The following is a 16,245-nucleotide window of genomic DNA, read 5'->3' as shown; positions in this document are numbered from 1 at the left end:
CAGGTCAAATCATATCTAAAAGGCAGAAGATGCCTAATCACTGAGCCATGACTTTTAAGTATTCAATTGGGCAAAACCTACTTGCTTCAGGTGCTTTATAAAATCTATAAACTTACATAAGAATGAAGATGAAATAAATGGCTTAATATTCAAGTAGATAATGAAAAAAATAATGGTAACTATGAAATAATGTATTAACCACAGAACTCCTTGTATGAAAAGTTTTAATGAATCATGAGCCATTGGCCATTACAGACTTTAAGCCTCAATATTTCTTTCCTATGTAGAACCAGGTAATTAAAACAGCCTATCTCAAGTATGACAGAAGACCATAGTATGAATAATAATATTGTTTGTTTACACATCTGCATGCTTCCCTAAAGTTAAGAACCAAAGAGAATGCTCCGTTTCCCAAGTCAACAAAATAAATTCAATTACACATTTTCCTTTCCTGATCATAGTTTTAGTTGAAATACAACCAATACTACTTTGTCTTTCAGTAACACATTTTATCCATCATACAAGTATTTCCTATTATTTTCTCCTTTCTCTTCAATATGCTTGTGAGGTAGTGAAGGGAGGGAGCAAGGATTTTTTTTTTTAATTTTGCAGATGAGAAAACTTAAGGTGAATTTAAAACTCAACCTTAGCAGCATACTGAAATCAGCCAGGAAGTTTAAAAAAATCCTTATGATCATGTCATATCCCAGACCAACATCAGAATTTTAGGGTATGGGACCCAAGCATCAATATTTTTCAAAATGCACATGACTCCAAAGCACAGCTAAGTTTGAGAACCACTTGTCTAGATGATTTATACTTAACCTTCAGGTGCAACTGTCTTCTACCTGAATGCTCTCTCAGCACCAATGAGAGAGATTCCTTTTCCTTAAACATTGTAACGGTTTAATATTCTCTGTACAACAACTAATGGTCTCCAGTAATAAAATATCAGGTTATAAATGAAGGCTCCTCATTCCCCTGATGCTCATTCTAAATATGAACCTCCATTTTATAAAATTTGCAAATAGCATATTAGAGAATTTAAGTCTTTGAGATAAGAATGGCTTGTTAAATATTTAAGCAATTATTTGATTCTAGGTTGAATGTGCAATAACCATGTGTTTCTGTTTTCCATTCAGCACCTTCAAAACTTTGTTACAAATGAATATTATACTAATAAGACAATATTATACTAATAAGACAAAACAGAAGTTATAAACAAAACTCTCAGCAAAAGCTCTTAGAATTGGCTATATCACTCCCTGAAAAAAAAACCAAGCACATAAGGGACTTTATTGTCTTATCATTTATCAACCTTCATCCTGAACCAGTTCTTTTCTTCAAATTTTAAACTTTGCCAAATTGAGTTGTTCTGCACCAAGAAAAATCAATTTCTATAGCAGCTACATTCTCTAACACATTTAACATATAATTTCACTCTGTACTATTATTAAATATGGTTTCCAGGTTTCTTCTTGACATGGATATTGAAAAGGATCTTTAACAGATTTCAACTGTAAGCAACATACCAAATACACAATAAATATTTGTAAACCTGTCAGGTGGCAAAAATAAATCTTTGTTCATGACTGAAATCCCCTGCTTCATAAGAGTATTGATAATCTTAACTCTCAAGGAGCAAGCCAAGAACTCCAGCCAGCTGCTTACTGTCTGTCCCTAATTTGATTAGATTTAAAACAAAATTACACACAGCAATAAGCTGAAAGGCAAAGAACCACCTGCCTTAGTCAATTCTTATCACAAAGATGCATCTGAAACCATACATTTATACTTTCATACAGAAAGATGATGTTTGTTTCTCTTATAACAAAAGAAAATCTCAGCTCGTGTATGTTATTATTAATTCAAGAGTATTAGTGAAATTAGATTTATTAGTCAAAAACTCAGATTAGGAATTAATGTCAAGCTCTTCTATAAGGAAACCTTCAAAATATTGCCAACCTGAAGTTTTCATTTTCAGCACAAGGTATTTTATTTCAAGTCCCATGGGGGCAATTATCTATAATGAGATTAAGAACATTCTTAACATGGGTTCAGGCTGGCACTGTTTCAGATGGGTGAGTAAACATTTTCTTGATAACCCCAATGAAGAGTTTGAGGCTTAGATTTGTTGCCATGATGTAAACAATATGAAATTAAAAAAAAAATTATAGTATCTACAGCATTATAAAGTTACAAAATAAAAGGACCATTAATTCTTTTCCAAAGGTCTGTGACTAACAGCTTTCATATTTGAGGCCTGTAAGAGCAAATGGCAATGTTCTATATTGTTATGAGACACTTTTTCAAAAGGCCAAAATATAAAACCAGATACTATAAGATGCACATTATTGTTATTACTACTGACCTATGTATGATTAGAAATAAAATTTGCCTTCCCTCAATCTTAAACCAGGACACTGAGGGGTCTTTACAATAATTTTGATCGTTAAAAGAAAAAATACCAGACTGTAATAGCTATGGAAACTGTAAACCAAATTAATGTAAAAATGAGCCAATACAACACATCTCCTCTTAAAATCCTCTTCTTTGTAGTTACCTAATTTTCCCTAAATGTTATTCTAATTTTGTACCATGTAGTGGTTTTTAAGAAATTGAACTAGAACAAAGCAACCCCTTTGTCCTGTTTTGTTTTTTTTTTTACAGTTTTTTTACACACTTATTATATATACAACTTTTAAAATAGCTGCACAATTTTACATCTCATTGTTAGAGAAGTGCAGTCCAGGCAGACCATGCTTCTCAATATATTAAAAATATTAAATAAAACCCAACCAGTTTCATACTTTTCTAATAGTCAAGCTGGCTGGAAAAAAGGGTCTGGAGAAAAAACAGGCAGTTGTAAAACAGTATCAGTCTTTCTTCACAAACACACTACTTAAAAATCTTGCTATTTCCTTATCTTATCCCTTTTATAGCATCTCTAAAATCTCACCTTAAAAGTTGGAAATGACACATTGCTAACTTAGAGACAAAATCTGTTGCAACATGCATATGTCAACTGCCCACTCAACCAACTGCAACCCTGAGGATTTTTCTGGCCCAGTACAAAGAGGAAACACTAAGATAATCTCTGCCATAGAGTTGCTTCTCCAGTTAACAATTTCGTGTGTTTTTCAGGATGTTTCTTGGGCATGCATGTATGACACTGTCACTTCATGATTCTACTTTCCACAAGCAGATATCTCCTCCATTCTGTCTTTCACCCCAAGAAAGCGACTGTCATCCATCCAAAGGTTTTCCAAGGTAAACCAAAGTCACTTCTGTGTTGCCATATACAGCAGAAACTGCTGGATATAAGCAGACCTTTGGAAGTCCTCTAAAGGCAACCCCCAGGAACTCATATCCACGTTCAAAAGCTAAAGTCTTATCTTCCATGTCCAAGATGACGCGAATTCTTTCTCCTATCTGCAAACACACAACAAAAGGAGGTTAGAAGGAAACTCACCAAGGGCATAGCTAGAAGAAATAAGATACAAATCAACAAGTTGAAAATATTAAGAATATAAAGAAATTATTAAGAAATTAAGAAAATATTAAGAATATAAAGTTATCTGGAAAAATGATCAGAGAAGTTTTCTGGTCAGGGAGAAACATCTAGAAGAAACAACATACATCAACTTCATAACAAGTGCTTGTTTTGATAACATTTTTTTTAAGATGGGATCTACATTTAATAACAAAAATTTAAATGTTCCCCCTGAACAGGTCCCAGATTTTATTTACTCTTCATTTAAAGGCTTTTCTTAAGAAGTTTACTGCTAAAATCTGTAACTTGGTACATTTTACCAAAAAAAAAGCTATCTAACCTTTTCAAATTATTACACTATATTACAACAGAGTATTAGTCATATAAAGAAATATAATTTTGATATATGCTACAACATGGATGATCCTTGAAAACAGTATGCTAAGTGAAATAAGCCAGACACAAAAATATAAATATTGTATAATTCCACTTATATAAAGCACCTGCAATATTCAAATCATAGAGTCAGAAAATGGAATAGAGGTTACCAGAGGCTGGAGAAAAGGAGAGATGGAAAGTTATTGTTTAAAGAGCACAGAGTTTGTGTTGGGGAAGATGAAAAAGTCTTGGGTATAGATAGTGGTGATGGATATACACATTGTATTAATGCCATTGCATTGTACACTTACAAATAGTTAAAACAATAATGTTATGCATATCTTATCACAATAAAAAGTTACTGTAATAAAAAAACACTTACATAACCTTTAAAGTTCACAAGCAGTTCTACATATACTGTGGAACTTATATAATCATGAAGAGCCAAATCTGACTATAGATTCTAAAGAAGCAGAATAAGCTTATTAGTCATTTTATGGGCCACTGCTCTGAAACACCTGTTTGTTATAAAAACAGCAGCACTGATTGTTAAACTAAAGCAGAAGCACAATATATCCAGCTTTTTTCCCACATGGAAAAGTAAGCAAATAAGGATGTTTTATTTTTATACTATGAACCTACAAAAGGTTGTTTCATCTATACACTTGGAAGCAGAAAGTCCTAACATTTGTTATCAAAAATCAGAATTTAATACTTCCCAATTATATTAATTCCTGCTGTTGTTGTTTCTTTCCTTCATTGTATTTCCTGTCACGGACAACTACAAACATCTGCTTCTTTCTTCCCTTTGCCCAACTCACAGATTAACTTGCACCCCATTTTATGGACCTAAAAACATCATAATCACCATCACCACTATTGCCACCAACAAAACAAACAACAAACAATAGAAATGAAAAGTTAATATTTTGCTGGGTATTCATTTTGTGGTTTATTTGTATTATCTCACTTAATCCTCCCATCTATCCTAATATTTATCCTTATTTTAAAGAAGATGGAAACTAAGGGGGCACCTGGGTGGCTCAGTCGTTAAGCGTCTGCCTTCGGCTCAGGTCATGATCCCAGGGTCCTGGGACCGAGCCCCGCATCGGGCTCCCTGCTCGGCGGGAGGCCTGCTTCTCCCTCTCCCACTCCCCCTGCTTGTGTTCCCTCTCTCTCTGTCAAATAAATAAATAAAATCTTTAAAAAAAAAAAAAAAAAAAAAAAGAAGATGGAAACTAAGATGACAGAACCACTCCTGGTGAGATTTGCAAGTTTGCTTCACCTTTGATTGAGTGTACAGCATGCATACAGCACAGGGAGCAGAAAGCAGAAGTCTTACTAGCTTTAGGTGTCAGAGGGCAAAACTTGGGAAATGGCAGAACAACTGGAAACTTAGAGGAGGAACTCCATAAGCAACAGAACCACAAAAAGGATGAGCCCCAAAATCCAAGAATAAACTACCCAAATCATTGTGTGATCACTGTCTTACACAGACACAGGGGAAATTCCCACAGAATCAGGCTGGAAAAGTAGCAGCTAGAAGCCAACCCCCTTCCCCCAAAAAACTGACAAAGACCTAGCTGCTGTACACCATGGGGGAGACAGAGTTTACAGTTTGAAGAATCCAGGCAACTTAACTGCCTACTAGAACATCTACACTTTTCAGAAAAACAAAGTGATTTCTAGAAACAAAACATTCCAGCATTACTACTACATATTATCTATAATTTCCAATTTTCAATTTAAAAATGCCTGGATATGAAAAGAAAAAGTACAACTCATACTCTGGGGAAAAAAAGCAGTCAATAGAAACTGATTCTAAGTATGCCTACATGTTGGATTTGGCAGACAAAGACTTCAAAGTAGTTATTACAAATATGTGCAAAGAATTAAAGCAAAATCTAAATTGATAAACGGACAGAGATTCTCAATAGAGAAATGGAAACTACAAAAAAGAACAAATGACAATTTTACAGCTGAAGAGTAAAATAACCAAAATTCACTAGCCTGGGTTAATAGAAGAATTGATAGGTAAGAAGAAAGAATCTGTGAACTTGAAGATGGAGCGATTATCTGATCCAAAAAACAAAGAGAAAAAAGTTTTTTTTTTTTAAGATTTTATTTATTTGACACAGAGAGAGAGAGAGGGAGAGAGAGCACAAGCAGGGGGAGCAGCAGACGGAGAGGGAGAAGCAGGCTTCCCGCTGAGCAGGGAGCCCGATGCGGGGCTTGATCCCAGGGTCCCGGGATCATGACCTGAGCCGAAGGCAGACGCTTAACGACTGAGCCACCCAGGAGCCCCAGAGAAAAAAGATTTTTTTAAACAAGAACATAGCTTCAGTGATAGAAAGACAATGACAACATCAAGCAGTCCAACAACTACAATAAATGTAAATGGGTTAAACACTCAAATCAAAAGGCAGAGATTATGAGACTGGGTTAGATAAAAAGACCCAATTATATGCCCTCTAGGAGACCCATTTTAAACACAAAGACAGATTGAAAGTAAAAGAAGAGAGAAAAAGAGATACCTTGCAATAGTAAGCATAAGAAAGTTGAAGTTGCTATATTAGCATCAGACAAGTACTGAAATCTCCAACTGTACTTGCTAATTTTCTATTCCTTCTTTCAGTTCTGTAAGTCTTTGCTTCATGTGTTTTGGAGCTCTGTTATTTAGGTGCATACATGTTTACACATATATCTCCCTACCTTGTTATGTCTCCCTACCTGATTAACTCTGTTATCATTATGAAATGACTCTAATAATATTCCTTGTCTTTAAGTCTATAATTCCTTAAAACTTCTAATTTCTTATCAGATTATTGTGTTTTAAACTCAGCTGACTCTATGGTAATCATATGACTTTTACAAATAGGAACTATAATTTTGACCACAGAATCAAGTGAGTATGGCATAAAGCTAAGATGAAAAGAATAAAAAAATGCAGTAGTTTGCCTGAATTTGCCTGTCTTAGAGAAATCGCTGACACCTCCAGAGGCCTTGAATCCACAGATTAATGAATAGCAGAGGGTATGTGTGTGCATGTGCACGGTGCATTTGTGGGAGTAAGAAGTCTAGAAAAAGTCGATTTGGATGTGCCATGATATAGGAAAGATAACAATCTAGAGCACAAGCTGGGAAACTATGGTCATTGGGCCAAATCTTGCCTGCAGGCCATAAATAAGGCTTTACTGGAACACAGTTATGCTCACTCATTTATATATCATCTATGGCTGTTTTTGTACTATAACAACAAAATTGAATAGCTGTGACAGAGACCACATGGACCGCAAGGCCTAAAGTATTTACTACCCACCCTGTACAGAAAAAAGTTTGCCAACTCCCAATTTAGAGCAAAGACAGATTGCTCAAGGTCAAATATGTATCAGGAAACAAATATGGAAGTACTAAAAGATTATTAGAGTAGCAAAGAAAGGCCAGTTACACTATTTATTTTAAATTACCAAAAAGACATATAAAGCTGCTATATAAAACTTTGTAAATTTAAAACAAATCAAGGCATGATTTAACAAAGGCCCACAACTGAGAAAATACCCAGTTTCTCACCTGATATTTTGGTGCATTGTTGCACTGTGGAAAACTGCCATTGACTTCTCCATTATGTAGTAGATTATTGTCCACCAGATTCCAGCCCCAGCTCTGGTCATCACTACCCAGTAATGCCACATAACCTTGGCATTGCATGGGGGCCCGTTTTGTGGCAATTCCAATCACTGCCACAGTGCCCAGAGGGCCTTCCCACCACACTTCCCATGCATGGCGGCCCTCACTGAAACCAATCTTGGTCCTTGCACCATCAGTACTCTGAGCAATGGGGTTTCGATGTAAAGTAAAGCCATTTTTCTTAATGTAGACATTCCTGGAGCAGTCATTAGTGCTGAAGGCATGTTGGAAAGCACGTACCTGAAAAGATGAAAAACAGACCAAAGAAATAGAAATTTGATTTTTCTTAAACATTAAAAAGTACCCAAATTTTAGGGGCACCTGGGTGGCTCAGTCAGTTAAGCATCCAACTCTTGATCTCAGGGTCGTGAGGTTGAGCCCTGGGTTGGGTTGGGCTCCATGCTGGGGGTGGAGACTATTTAGATTCTCTCTCTTCCCCTCCCTCTGCCCCTTCCCCACCCCACCCCTACTTGTGTGTGCTCTCTCCTAAAAAAAAAAGTACCAAATTGTAGGCCTTTATGCTCCATGTTTTTAAACAATAAAGTGATAACTATAAGTTTAAGTCACATTGTTTCATTACTGATCTTCATTGATCAAAATTCTGAACTGTAGTATTTCTCTAAATCCATTTCTTAAAATATCAAAAGATATACACAAGAATCCTTATATTTTAGAGATAGTACTGAAATGTTTACGGATGACATGACCTCAGAATTGCTTTGAAATATCCAGGGCTGGAGTAGGAAAGTGGGTGGGGTAAACGTGAAACTAGACTGTCCATGAAGTAATCACTGGTAAAGCTTGGTGACAGGTTTGGGAGGTTCCTTAAACTATTTTCTCTAGTCTTGTTTATATTTAGTATTTTTATATCAAAAAGTTAAGGGATGTATAGTTTTCATGTTGGCAATGCTGCCATAAAAAATATTTTAATAGAGAACTTAGTCATAGCAGCTCTAAAGTTTATGAAAAATTTTAATAACCACAAATTATGTTAGATCCTCAGCTTCCTTGCTAGTTATTACTCAGACATTGAGACAGCACCACTCTCATTTTACCAAATCAAATAACTCCGTAGATAGCATCTAATTTCAAACACTAGAGTTTATAAAGAGATAGTCATTAAGAGCAGCCGCCATTGATAGGACAGATGAGTTGACCTTCACTAACCAGTTTTTTAAGCTTCCAAAATACAGTACTAAAATCTCTACTCTGTACAAATAGTAAACACTTCTCATGCTTTAATAATTTAAAGTTTTTGATTTGGGGGAGGGAGAAAAAATAAAGTGCTTGATTTGTATATTTTCTGAAAATTCCTTCTTTATTCAAACTACCTCAAAGAAGCCAACGGCTGGGGGCCTATTGCTTTAGTTAACCTGAGCCACCAACTCCAGAATCATAGATTTCAGCATTAGGAAGGGCCTCAAAGGGACCTAGTGCAACACAGGGATGAGGACATGGACCTAAAAGTCAACATCTAGTTAGAGCAAGAACTCCAAAGAGAAGTCAGGTACCCCTTCATCCAGTGTTCAGTTATCATTAGCCAGTACCTCACTGCTTCACTGTTGCACTGCAGAGCACAGACAAAAACAAACAAACAAACCCCTGCTTGATTTAGAAGGCTGTAATACTGAAGTATTTCTAAATTTTTTCCTATCTGTTCCTACTTTTAAGCACATAAAAAAATCAGAACGTAAGATTAAATGGTGGAGTAAAATGTCCCCAAAATATTAAGTATTAAAATACTCAAGAGGGTTGGGCGCCTGGGTGGCTCAGTTGGTTAAGCGACTGCCTTCAGCTCAGGTCATGATCCTGGAGTCCCGGGATCGAGTCCCGCATCGGGCTCCCTGCTCAGCGGGGAGTCTGCTTCTCCCTCTGACCCTCCCCCCTCTCATGTGCTCTCTCTCATTCTCTCTCTCTCAAATAAATAAGTGAAATCTTTAAAAAAAAAAAAAAAAATAAAATAAAATAAAATACTCAAGAGGGTTTAACAACTAAAATATAAAATACTTTATAAAATCTTCATTAAAAAATATTTAACTAATACTTACCTATGTCTATTCCCCAATTCTTGTAAATACCAACTGTTTTTTCTCTATCCTTCTTCTCTTTGTCACAAAGATACTGTTGCCAGCCTCTTCTTCAAACTTCTATGACTTCTTCCTATTACTCTGGACTGATCTTTCTTCACCTTACTCTTTTCTGGTACCATCCTACTTCTGCCCCCTAAAACTCTCCAGAACTCAGTCCTCAACTCTCTACCTAAATCCTTTCCAGACCTATCTTTCTAAAAGAGCACCTCTATTACATTTCATCCCAGTTCAATAACCTTTGATGGTTCCATACTAACTACCATATCAACTGTGAATTATTCTTCCTGGCTTTCAAAGCCCTCCAGGTCTGGTTCTTCCTACTTCCCTTTCTAACTTCATGTCATTCTCCCTGTCTGTAATACACCTGCTTTCCTCCTCCAATATATCCTATATCCTCTAAGACCAGATCTAGTCTTGCCATCTCTATGAAGGTAGCCTTTTTTTTTTTTTTTAATATTGTATTTATTTATTTGACAGAGAGAGACACAGTGAAAGAGAGAGCACAAGCAGGGGGACTGGGAGAGGGAGAAGCAGGCTTCCCGCCTAGCAGGGAGCCTGATGCGGGGCTCGATCCCAGGACCCTGAGATCACGACCTGAGCCGAAGGCAGACACTTAACGACTGAGCCACCCAGGCGCCCCTCTATGAAGGTAGTCTAACCAGAACCACCCAATCCCCAATTTCTCTCTCCTAAATTCTTATCCATCATAGTTGGCACCAAACAACATTTAAGTCTGTATCCAACCCAGGATGCCTGGGTGGCTCAGTTGGTTAAGCGTCTGCCTTTGGCTCAGGTCATGATGATCCCAGGGTCCTGGGATAGAGTCCCACATCCGGCTCCTTCCTCAGCGGGGAGCCTGCCTCTCCCTCTGCCTGCCGCTCCCCCTGCTGGTTCGCGCTCTCTCTCTCTCTCTGACAAATAAATGAATAAAATCTTAAATAAAAAAAAAAGTCTGTATCCAGCCCAACCACTTGATGCTAGTAGAAAATATATTGAAAAACAACAAGAACAACAACAACAACAACACTAATCTTAACTAAACTGATCAAACTTCTCTCAGTCTAGAACAGAAGGGCATGTTAAGGAACACTATGGGAATGAAATCTGCAAAGTCCAGACTGAGGGAAACAAGGTAAACAACTTGGTTTCTTCAACAGGTTAAGTTGGCGGGAATGGGAGTTAGGGGAGATGGAGGCTGAATTTGTTGGCTAAAATAGCCTTAAGAGATATATCAACTGTTTGCCATGAGAACCTTATATAGACCTTGATTAAACTGAGAAATAAGACTATAACATTTGACATTTATGAAACAATTGGAAATTTGAACACTGTATCATTTACATTAAGGAATTATTGTTAATTTCTTTATACTTCATTGATATTGACATTGTGATTAAGTGTCCTTATCTTTTCAATAATTTTTTGATAATTTTTCTTTTATTTATATCCTTATCTTTAAGATAGTTTTTCATCTGAAAAATTCAGATGAAATGGAAAAATAGGGGTGCCTGGGTGCCTCAGTTGTTAGGCGTCTGCCTTCAGCTCGGGTCATGATCCCAGGGTCCTGGGATTGAGCCCCACATTGGGCTCCCTGCTCAGCGGCAAGCCTGGTTCTCCCTCTCCCACTTCCCCTGTTTGTGTTCCCTCTCTCGCTGTGTCTCTCACTGTGAAATAAATAAAAAATCTTAAAAAAAAAAAAAAGAAATGGAAAAATATGCAAATAAATAAATAAAAACAATCTATAGTTCCTGTCTCACAGTCTCATGCATAATCTAAATTTTACATTATATGGCAAAAATGGACAGGGAAAGAAACAACAAATGTTGGAGAGGTTGTGGAGAAAGGGGAACCCTCTTACACTGTTGGTGGGAATGCAAGTTGGTACAGCCACTTTGGAAAACAGTGTGGAGGTTCCTCAAAAAATTAAAAATAGAGCTACCCTATGACCCAGCAATTGCACTACTGGGTATTTACCCCAGAGACACAGATGTAGTGAAAAGAAGGGCCATATGCACCCCAATGTTCATAGCAGCAATGTCCGCAATAGCCAAACTGTGGAAAGAGCCGAGATGCCCTTCAACAGATGAATGGATAAAGAAGATGTGGTCCATATATACGATGGAATATTACTCAGCCATCAAAAAGGATGAATACCCAACTTTTACATCAACATGGATGGGACTGGAGGAGATTATGCTAAGTGAAATAAATCAAGCAGAGAAAGTCAATTATCATATGGTTTCACTTATTTGTGGAACATAAGGAATAGCACGGAGGACATTAGGAGAAGGAAGGGAAAAATGAGGGGGGGGGAATTGGAGGGACAGATGAACCATGAGAGACTATGGACTCTGAGAAACAAACAGGGTTTTAGAGGGGAGGGGGGAAGGGGAGGGGTTAGCCTGGTGATGGGTATTAAGGACGGGGCGTACTGCATGGAGCACTGGGTGTTATACGAAAACAATGGATCGTGGATCACCACATCAAAAACCAATGATGTATTGTATGGTGACTAACATAACATAATAAAATTTAAATAAATAAATAAATTTTACATTATAACAAACAACTTTAAGACCTACTTTAGGATCTAGATCTAAAAATTAGAGAATATGTTATAGTTAGACGCTAAGTATGACTGAAATAATTGATGTTCCTTGATGACATATAAAATATGAACTTTTAAAAGGAAGACAAATCCTAAATAGACTGGCAACAATACTTTCCAGTTTTATGCTATCCCATGCCTGTTCCCATCCTCCTCTTAGTTACACAGCCTCCTTGGAAATCCTATCTAGACTTTCTTCTTCATCTCATTCACTCCCAGTCAGCTGTCCACCTATGTGAATTTGTTCTCTGCTATAGCTCTCCCAGACATCCTCTTCTCTCCTCTACATATTTGTTCAGGTCTTAAGTACCTCTGGCATAGGTACTAAGGCCTGCTCTGTCCAATTCATGTTATGGCCTAGTTTTTCTAAAGCACAACTCTTATTTGTCACTCCTCTGTTCAAACGTCTATGATTTACGATGGTAGAACAAAGCCCAAACTATACAATGAAGCCTATAAGCCAAGAACATCCATGATATATCTGGTTTCAACTTACCTTTACAATCATATTCCCCACTTCTTCAATTCAATCTCACTAGACCCTTTTATATCTTTAGCCTTTCCTCTACGCTCCAAACTCTTAACAGCTGCCCATGTGAAATCTCTCGGATGTCTCAAAAACACTGTAAATTCTACTCTACCAAAATTTTATTCACGGCTATTCCTCCTAAATCCAGCCCAGGTGATTCCCATTATATAAGTGCGATATCTAGCAGTCATTCTTAGCACCTCCCTCTCCCTCACCGCTATTTCAAATCTATTTGAAATCTATTGCCAAGTCCTGTAGATTTTACTTCCTAAATCCTTCCTAAATTTCTTCCCCATCTCCTACACTACCCACTTCCTAACTGATCTACCCATATTTCTAAGGTCCTCCTCCAATCTGTTCTCTATACCGAAGTCAGAAATAACCTCTTAAAAATGCAAAAAAAAAAAATCACACCACCAATCCCCACACTCCTAACCCCCTCTTGCTTACAATTCAAAATGGCTTCCCTATAGTTTGGCGTCAGTACACCTCTTCCATCTTCTCTCAAACCTGTCTCACCTTTGCTCTCTATGATCCAGCCACACTGATGTGTTTTCTATCCGTCATACTCATCAAGTTCCCTCCTGGAAGGCTCTTTTCTCTCCCCTTGGCCTTACTGTTCAGGTTTTACTCCATGTACTATATCCTCGGAGAAAGCCTTCCTTGACCTCCCTACCTTGGTCAAATCCTCCATTACTGACATTCAGAGTACTGTGCACCTCTCCTTCATAGTACCTACCACAGATGCAATTTTATAACTGTGATTATTTGATTAATATCTATCCCCCGCCCCCCACTAAACTGTAAGCTCTATAAGCAAGGCATCCATTTGAATTTTGTGTCTGTTTTTATTTACCATTGCATTTGCAAAACTGAGCACAGTGCCTGGCACTCACATTTTTTAAAATAAAAATATATGCTGTACAAAGCCTTTGCTTTTCTCTTGTCTTGCATTTGCTCAGGGTATTTCTTCTTAGTAAAATGTTCAAATCCTCCCTATCTTTAAAATTCAGCTCAAATACAACCCTAACCTCAAACCTTCTCCAAGCCTCCACTCAACTTGTACATCTATCCTTTCACTGAAATTCTAGTGTGTGTGAATATATATACTTCCAGTATATACTATTTATAATACCTCTAACAGGAGCAATTTCTATCATGTGTTAGTTATTTCTATACATTTTTCTTCTCCTCTACTTGACTGAGGACTTTCTACTAGGCTATCTGACTTCTTTTGAATTAATCTTTTTATTCTCAAGACATTCAAGAAAAGTTCTGCAACATCTGAATGAACATATGAGTAGTACAAGTTTACAATACCTATCATGCGTGTGGTAGAAAGACATATAAAGTGTAAAAAACCTAAGAAACCTAAAATATCTCTGGAAGGATACAAAAGAAACAGGTAACACAGGTTGCCTCCAAGAAGGGAAACTAAACTGGGTGGCTGGCAGACAAGGGCAAAAGGAAGACATTTTGCTGATATTATTTTACTTCTTCTGCATGTTGACTCACATGAACACATTACCTAACACATATTGTTATATGAATCTTTACTCATGTAAATGTATCTATTACAGACCAATTACAAAAAGTTCTTAGATGAAAATAAGTAAAAACAATAAACTTTATAAAAAAAATTAAAACTAAATAAAATGTATGAAGACTACCTGTTTTTAGGCAAAGCAGGACAAAACTGCAATGTTCTGCGCTCTACTACATAAATTACAACTAGTATCCACTGAGCATCCACCATGTACAAATACTGTCCTAGTAAATTAACATGTTACTTCACTTAATAGAAAATTTAATAACTGACATAGATAATGGCAATATTCCTTACCATATTAAACTAAAACCTCCTTTGTTACAGAAGAATAAATTTTACATCTATTTCACATGGAAAAATAAATTTACTTCTTACTCTGACTCCCCTCCTTGGCAGTCCAGTTTGAAAAAGGGTATCTACCCTTTTTAGTTATTAATGTATTTTTTTATGTTTACCACATTCTAGGGCAGACTTCATCCTCTCTCATATATGCTCCCAGTGACTGCTATACTGAATAGTTGTTATCCATCCAACTGAATTCAAGCTTCAGGCCTTTGTTTACATTGCCTGAAGAATCTTCTCAACCCTACCATTACCTGCTACTTGACAGTTTTATCTGTATATGAAGAAGGCAGGAATATGCCCAAGAATCTAGGAGGCAAAAAGGCAGCAAAACTGGAATCAGCACGTTAGATGACAAATGGAACAGAAGAGGCACACCACCAAGGTGGAACTATGAAAAAGCTGGCAGGGAAGTAGCCAATAATAGTGGCACAAGGCAGCATTGGGACGGTTAAGTGGTGCCCATGGGGGAAGTGGGGAATGTTCTATTAAAGCCTGTATCTTGAAAGTTAGCAGAATGTCTAGGACCACACTCACTTATAAGCCTGAAACATAATGGAGGGAATTAGAGAACTTAGGAGAAAATAGGGGAAAAAAAAAAAAAAAAAAACAAGTTAAAAATCAGAGCCTGGAAAAGGTGAGGTGAATGTGGGATGAAAGCAAAGATCTTAGAAACTAAGCCGGTGTTAAGGCAGCTGAGATGATCTAATAAAAAATAGGGTAAGAGTATTGAAAGGTACAATAACGGGGAGTGGGGGGTCTATCTTTTTGGGAGAAGACTGTGGAAAGTGGAATGAGTGGTGGAAACCAGGAATTGCAAACTATCTGGTCCTTTAAAAAGTGCATCTCGGAAGTGGGGTGGGTTAAGGAGCAGAACTTCAAAGAGAAGAGGATCTTTACGGAGGGGGGAGGTGAGGTAAGGTACTGACTGCAGCCGTGCAAAGGCGGGATGGTGAGGTGAGACGTCTGACTCAGAGCTTAGATGAGAAGCACTGAGACTGAGAGCGGCGCAGAGAAGCGGGACTGGGGGCAGCGGCGTGGCCCGGGGCTCCCTCACCTTAGCCTTGTAGCTGGGCAGGTTGCAGAGGATGTCCGTGCGCAGAGCCTCTTCGGCCAGGCTGCGGGCGCAAAGGCTCCGCCACACCTCGCTGTTCTCATCACCGTGCAGGCAGCGGTACCAGTGCTTGCACACCAGGGCGCAGTTCCTCAGCTCGGACAGCTCCAGGTAGGAGAACACCAATTCCAGCACCCGGCTGGGCAGCCGGCCCCCTGCCCCCGCGGATCCGGACCCGGAGCCCGAGCCGCCGACCGCGCCGCCGCCGCCGCTACAGCCAGCGCCGCCGGAGGCTGCCCCAGGCCCCGGGGCTGGCGCCGCCATCGCCTCACCAGCCGGCCCAAGGGCCGCCGCTGCCGCCGCCGCTTCCCCCCGTCTCTGCTGGGGAGGCCAAGCCTCGCCTTGAGACCGGAGCACCTCGCTCACCGCCCCTTTCACAGCCAACCACCGGCCCTCCACCACTCCCGCCCCTGCCCGGGGGCGTCCGCCGCGCGCCCCGCCTCACTGAGGGCAGA

General features: G+C 38.5%; 1 protein-coding gene across 1 annotated transcript; it reads right to left on the bottom strand.

Moving 5' to 3' along the window:
- Positions 1-207: 207 nt before the first annotated feature.
- Positions 208-16,206, bottom strand: FBXO45 (F-box protein 45). The gene is made up of 3 exons (XM_036071704.2): positions 15,734-16,206; positions 7,442-7,798; positions 208-3,432 (listed from the first exon to the last, which is right to left on the bottom strand). The coding sequence occupies exons 1-3, from the start codon at positions 16,052-16,054 to the stop codon at positions 3,247-3,249; spliced, it is 864 nt and encodes a 287-aa protein (XP_035927597.1). The 5' UTR covers positions 16,055-16,206; the 3' UTR covers positions 208-3,246.
- Between the last annotated feature and the right edge of the window lie 39 nt (positions 16,207-16,245).

This window comes from Halichoerus grypus, chromosome 1 (genome assembly GCF_964656455.1).
Source record: "Halichoerus grypus chromosome 1, mHalGry1.hap1.1, whole genome shotgun sequence".
NCBI lineage: Eukaryota > Metazoa > Chordata > Mammalia > Carnivora > Phocidae > Halichoerus > Halichoerus grypus.
Note: the sequence above shows the minus strand (reverse complement) of the source record. Positions and strands in the feature narration are given on the sequence as shown.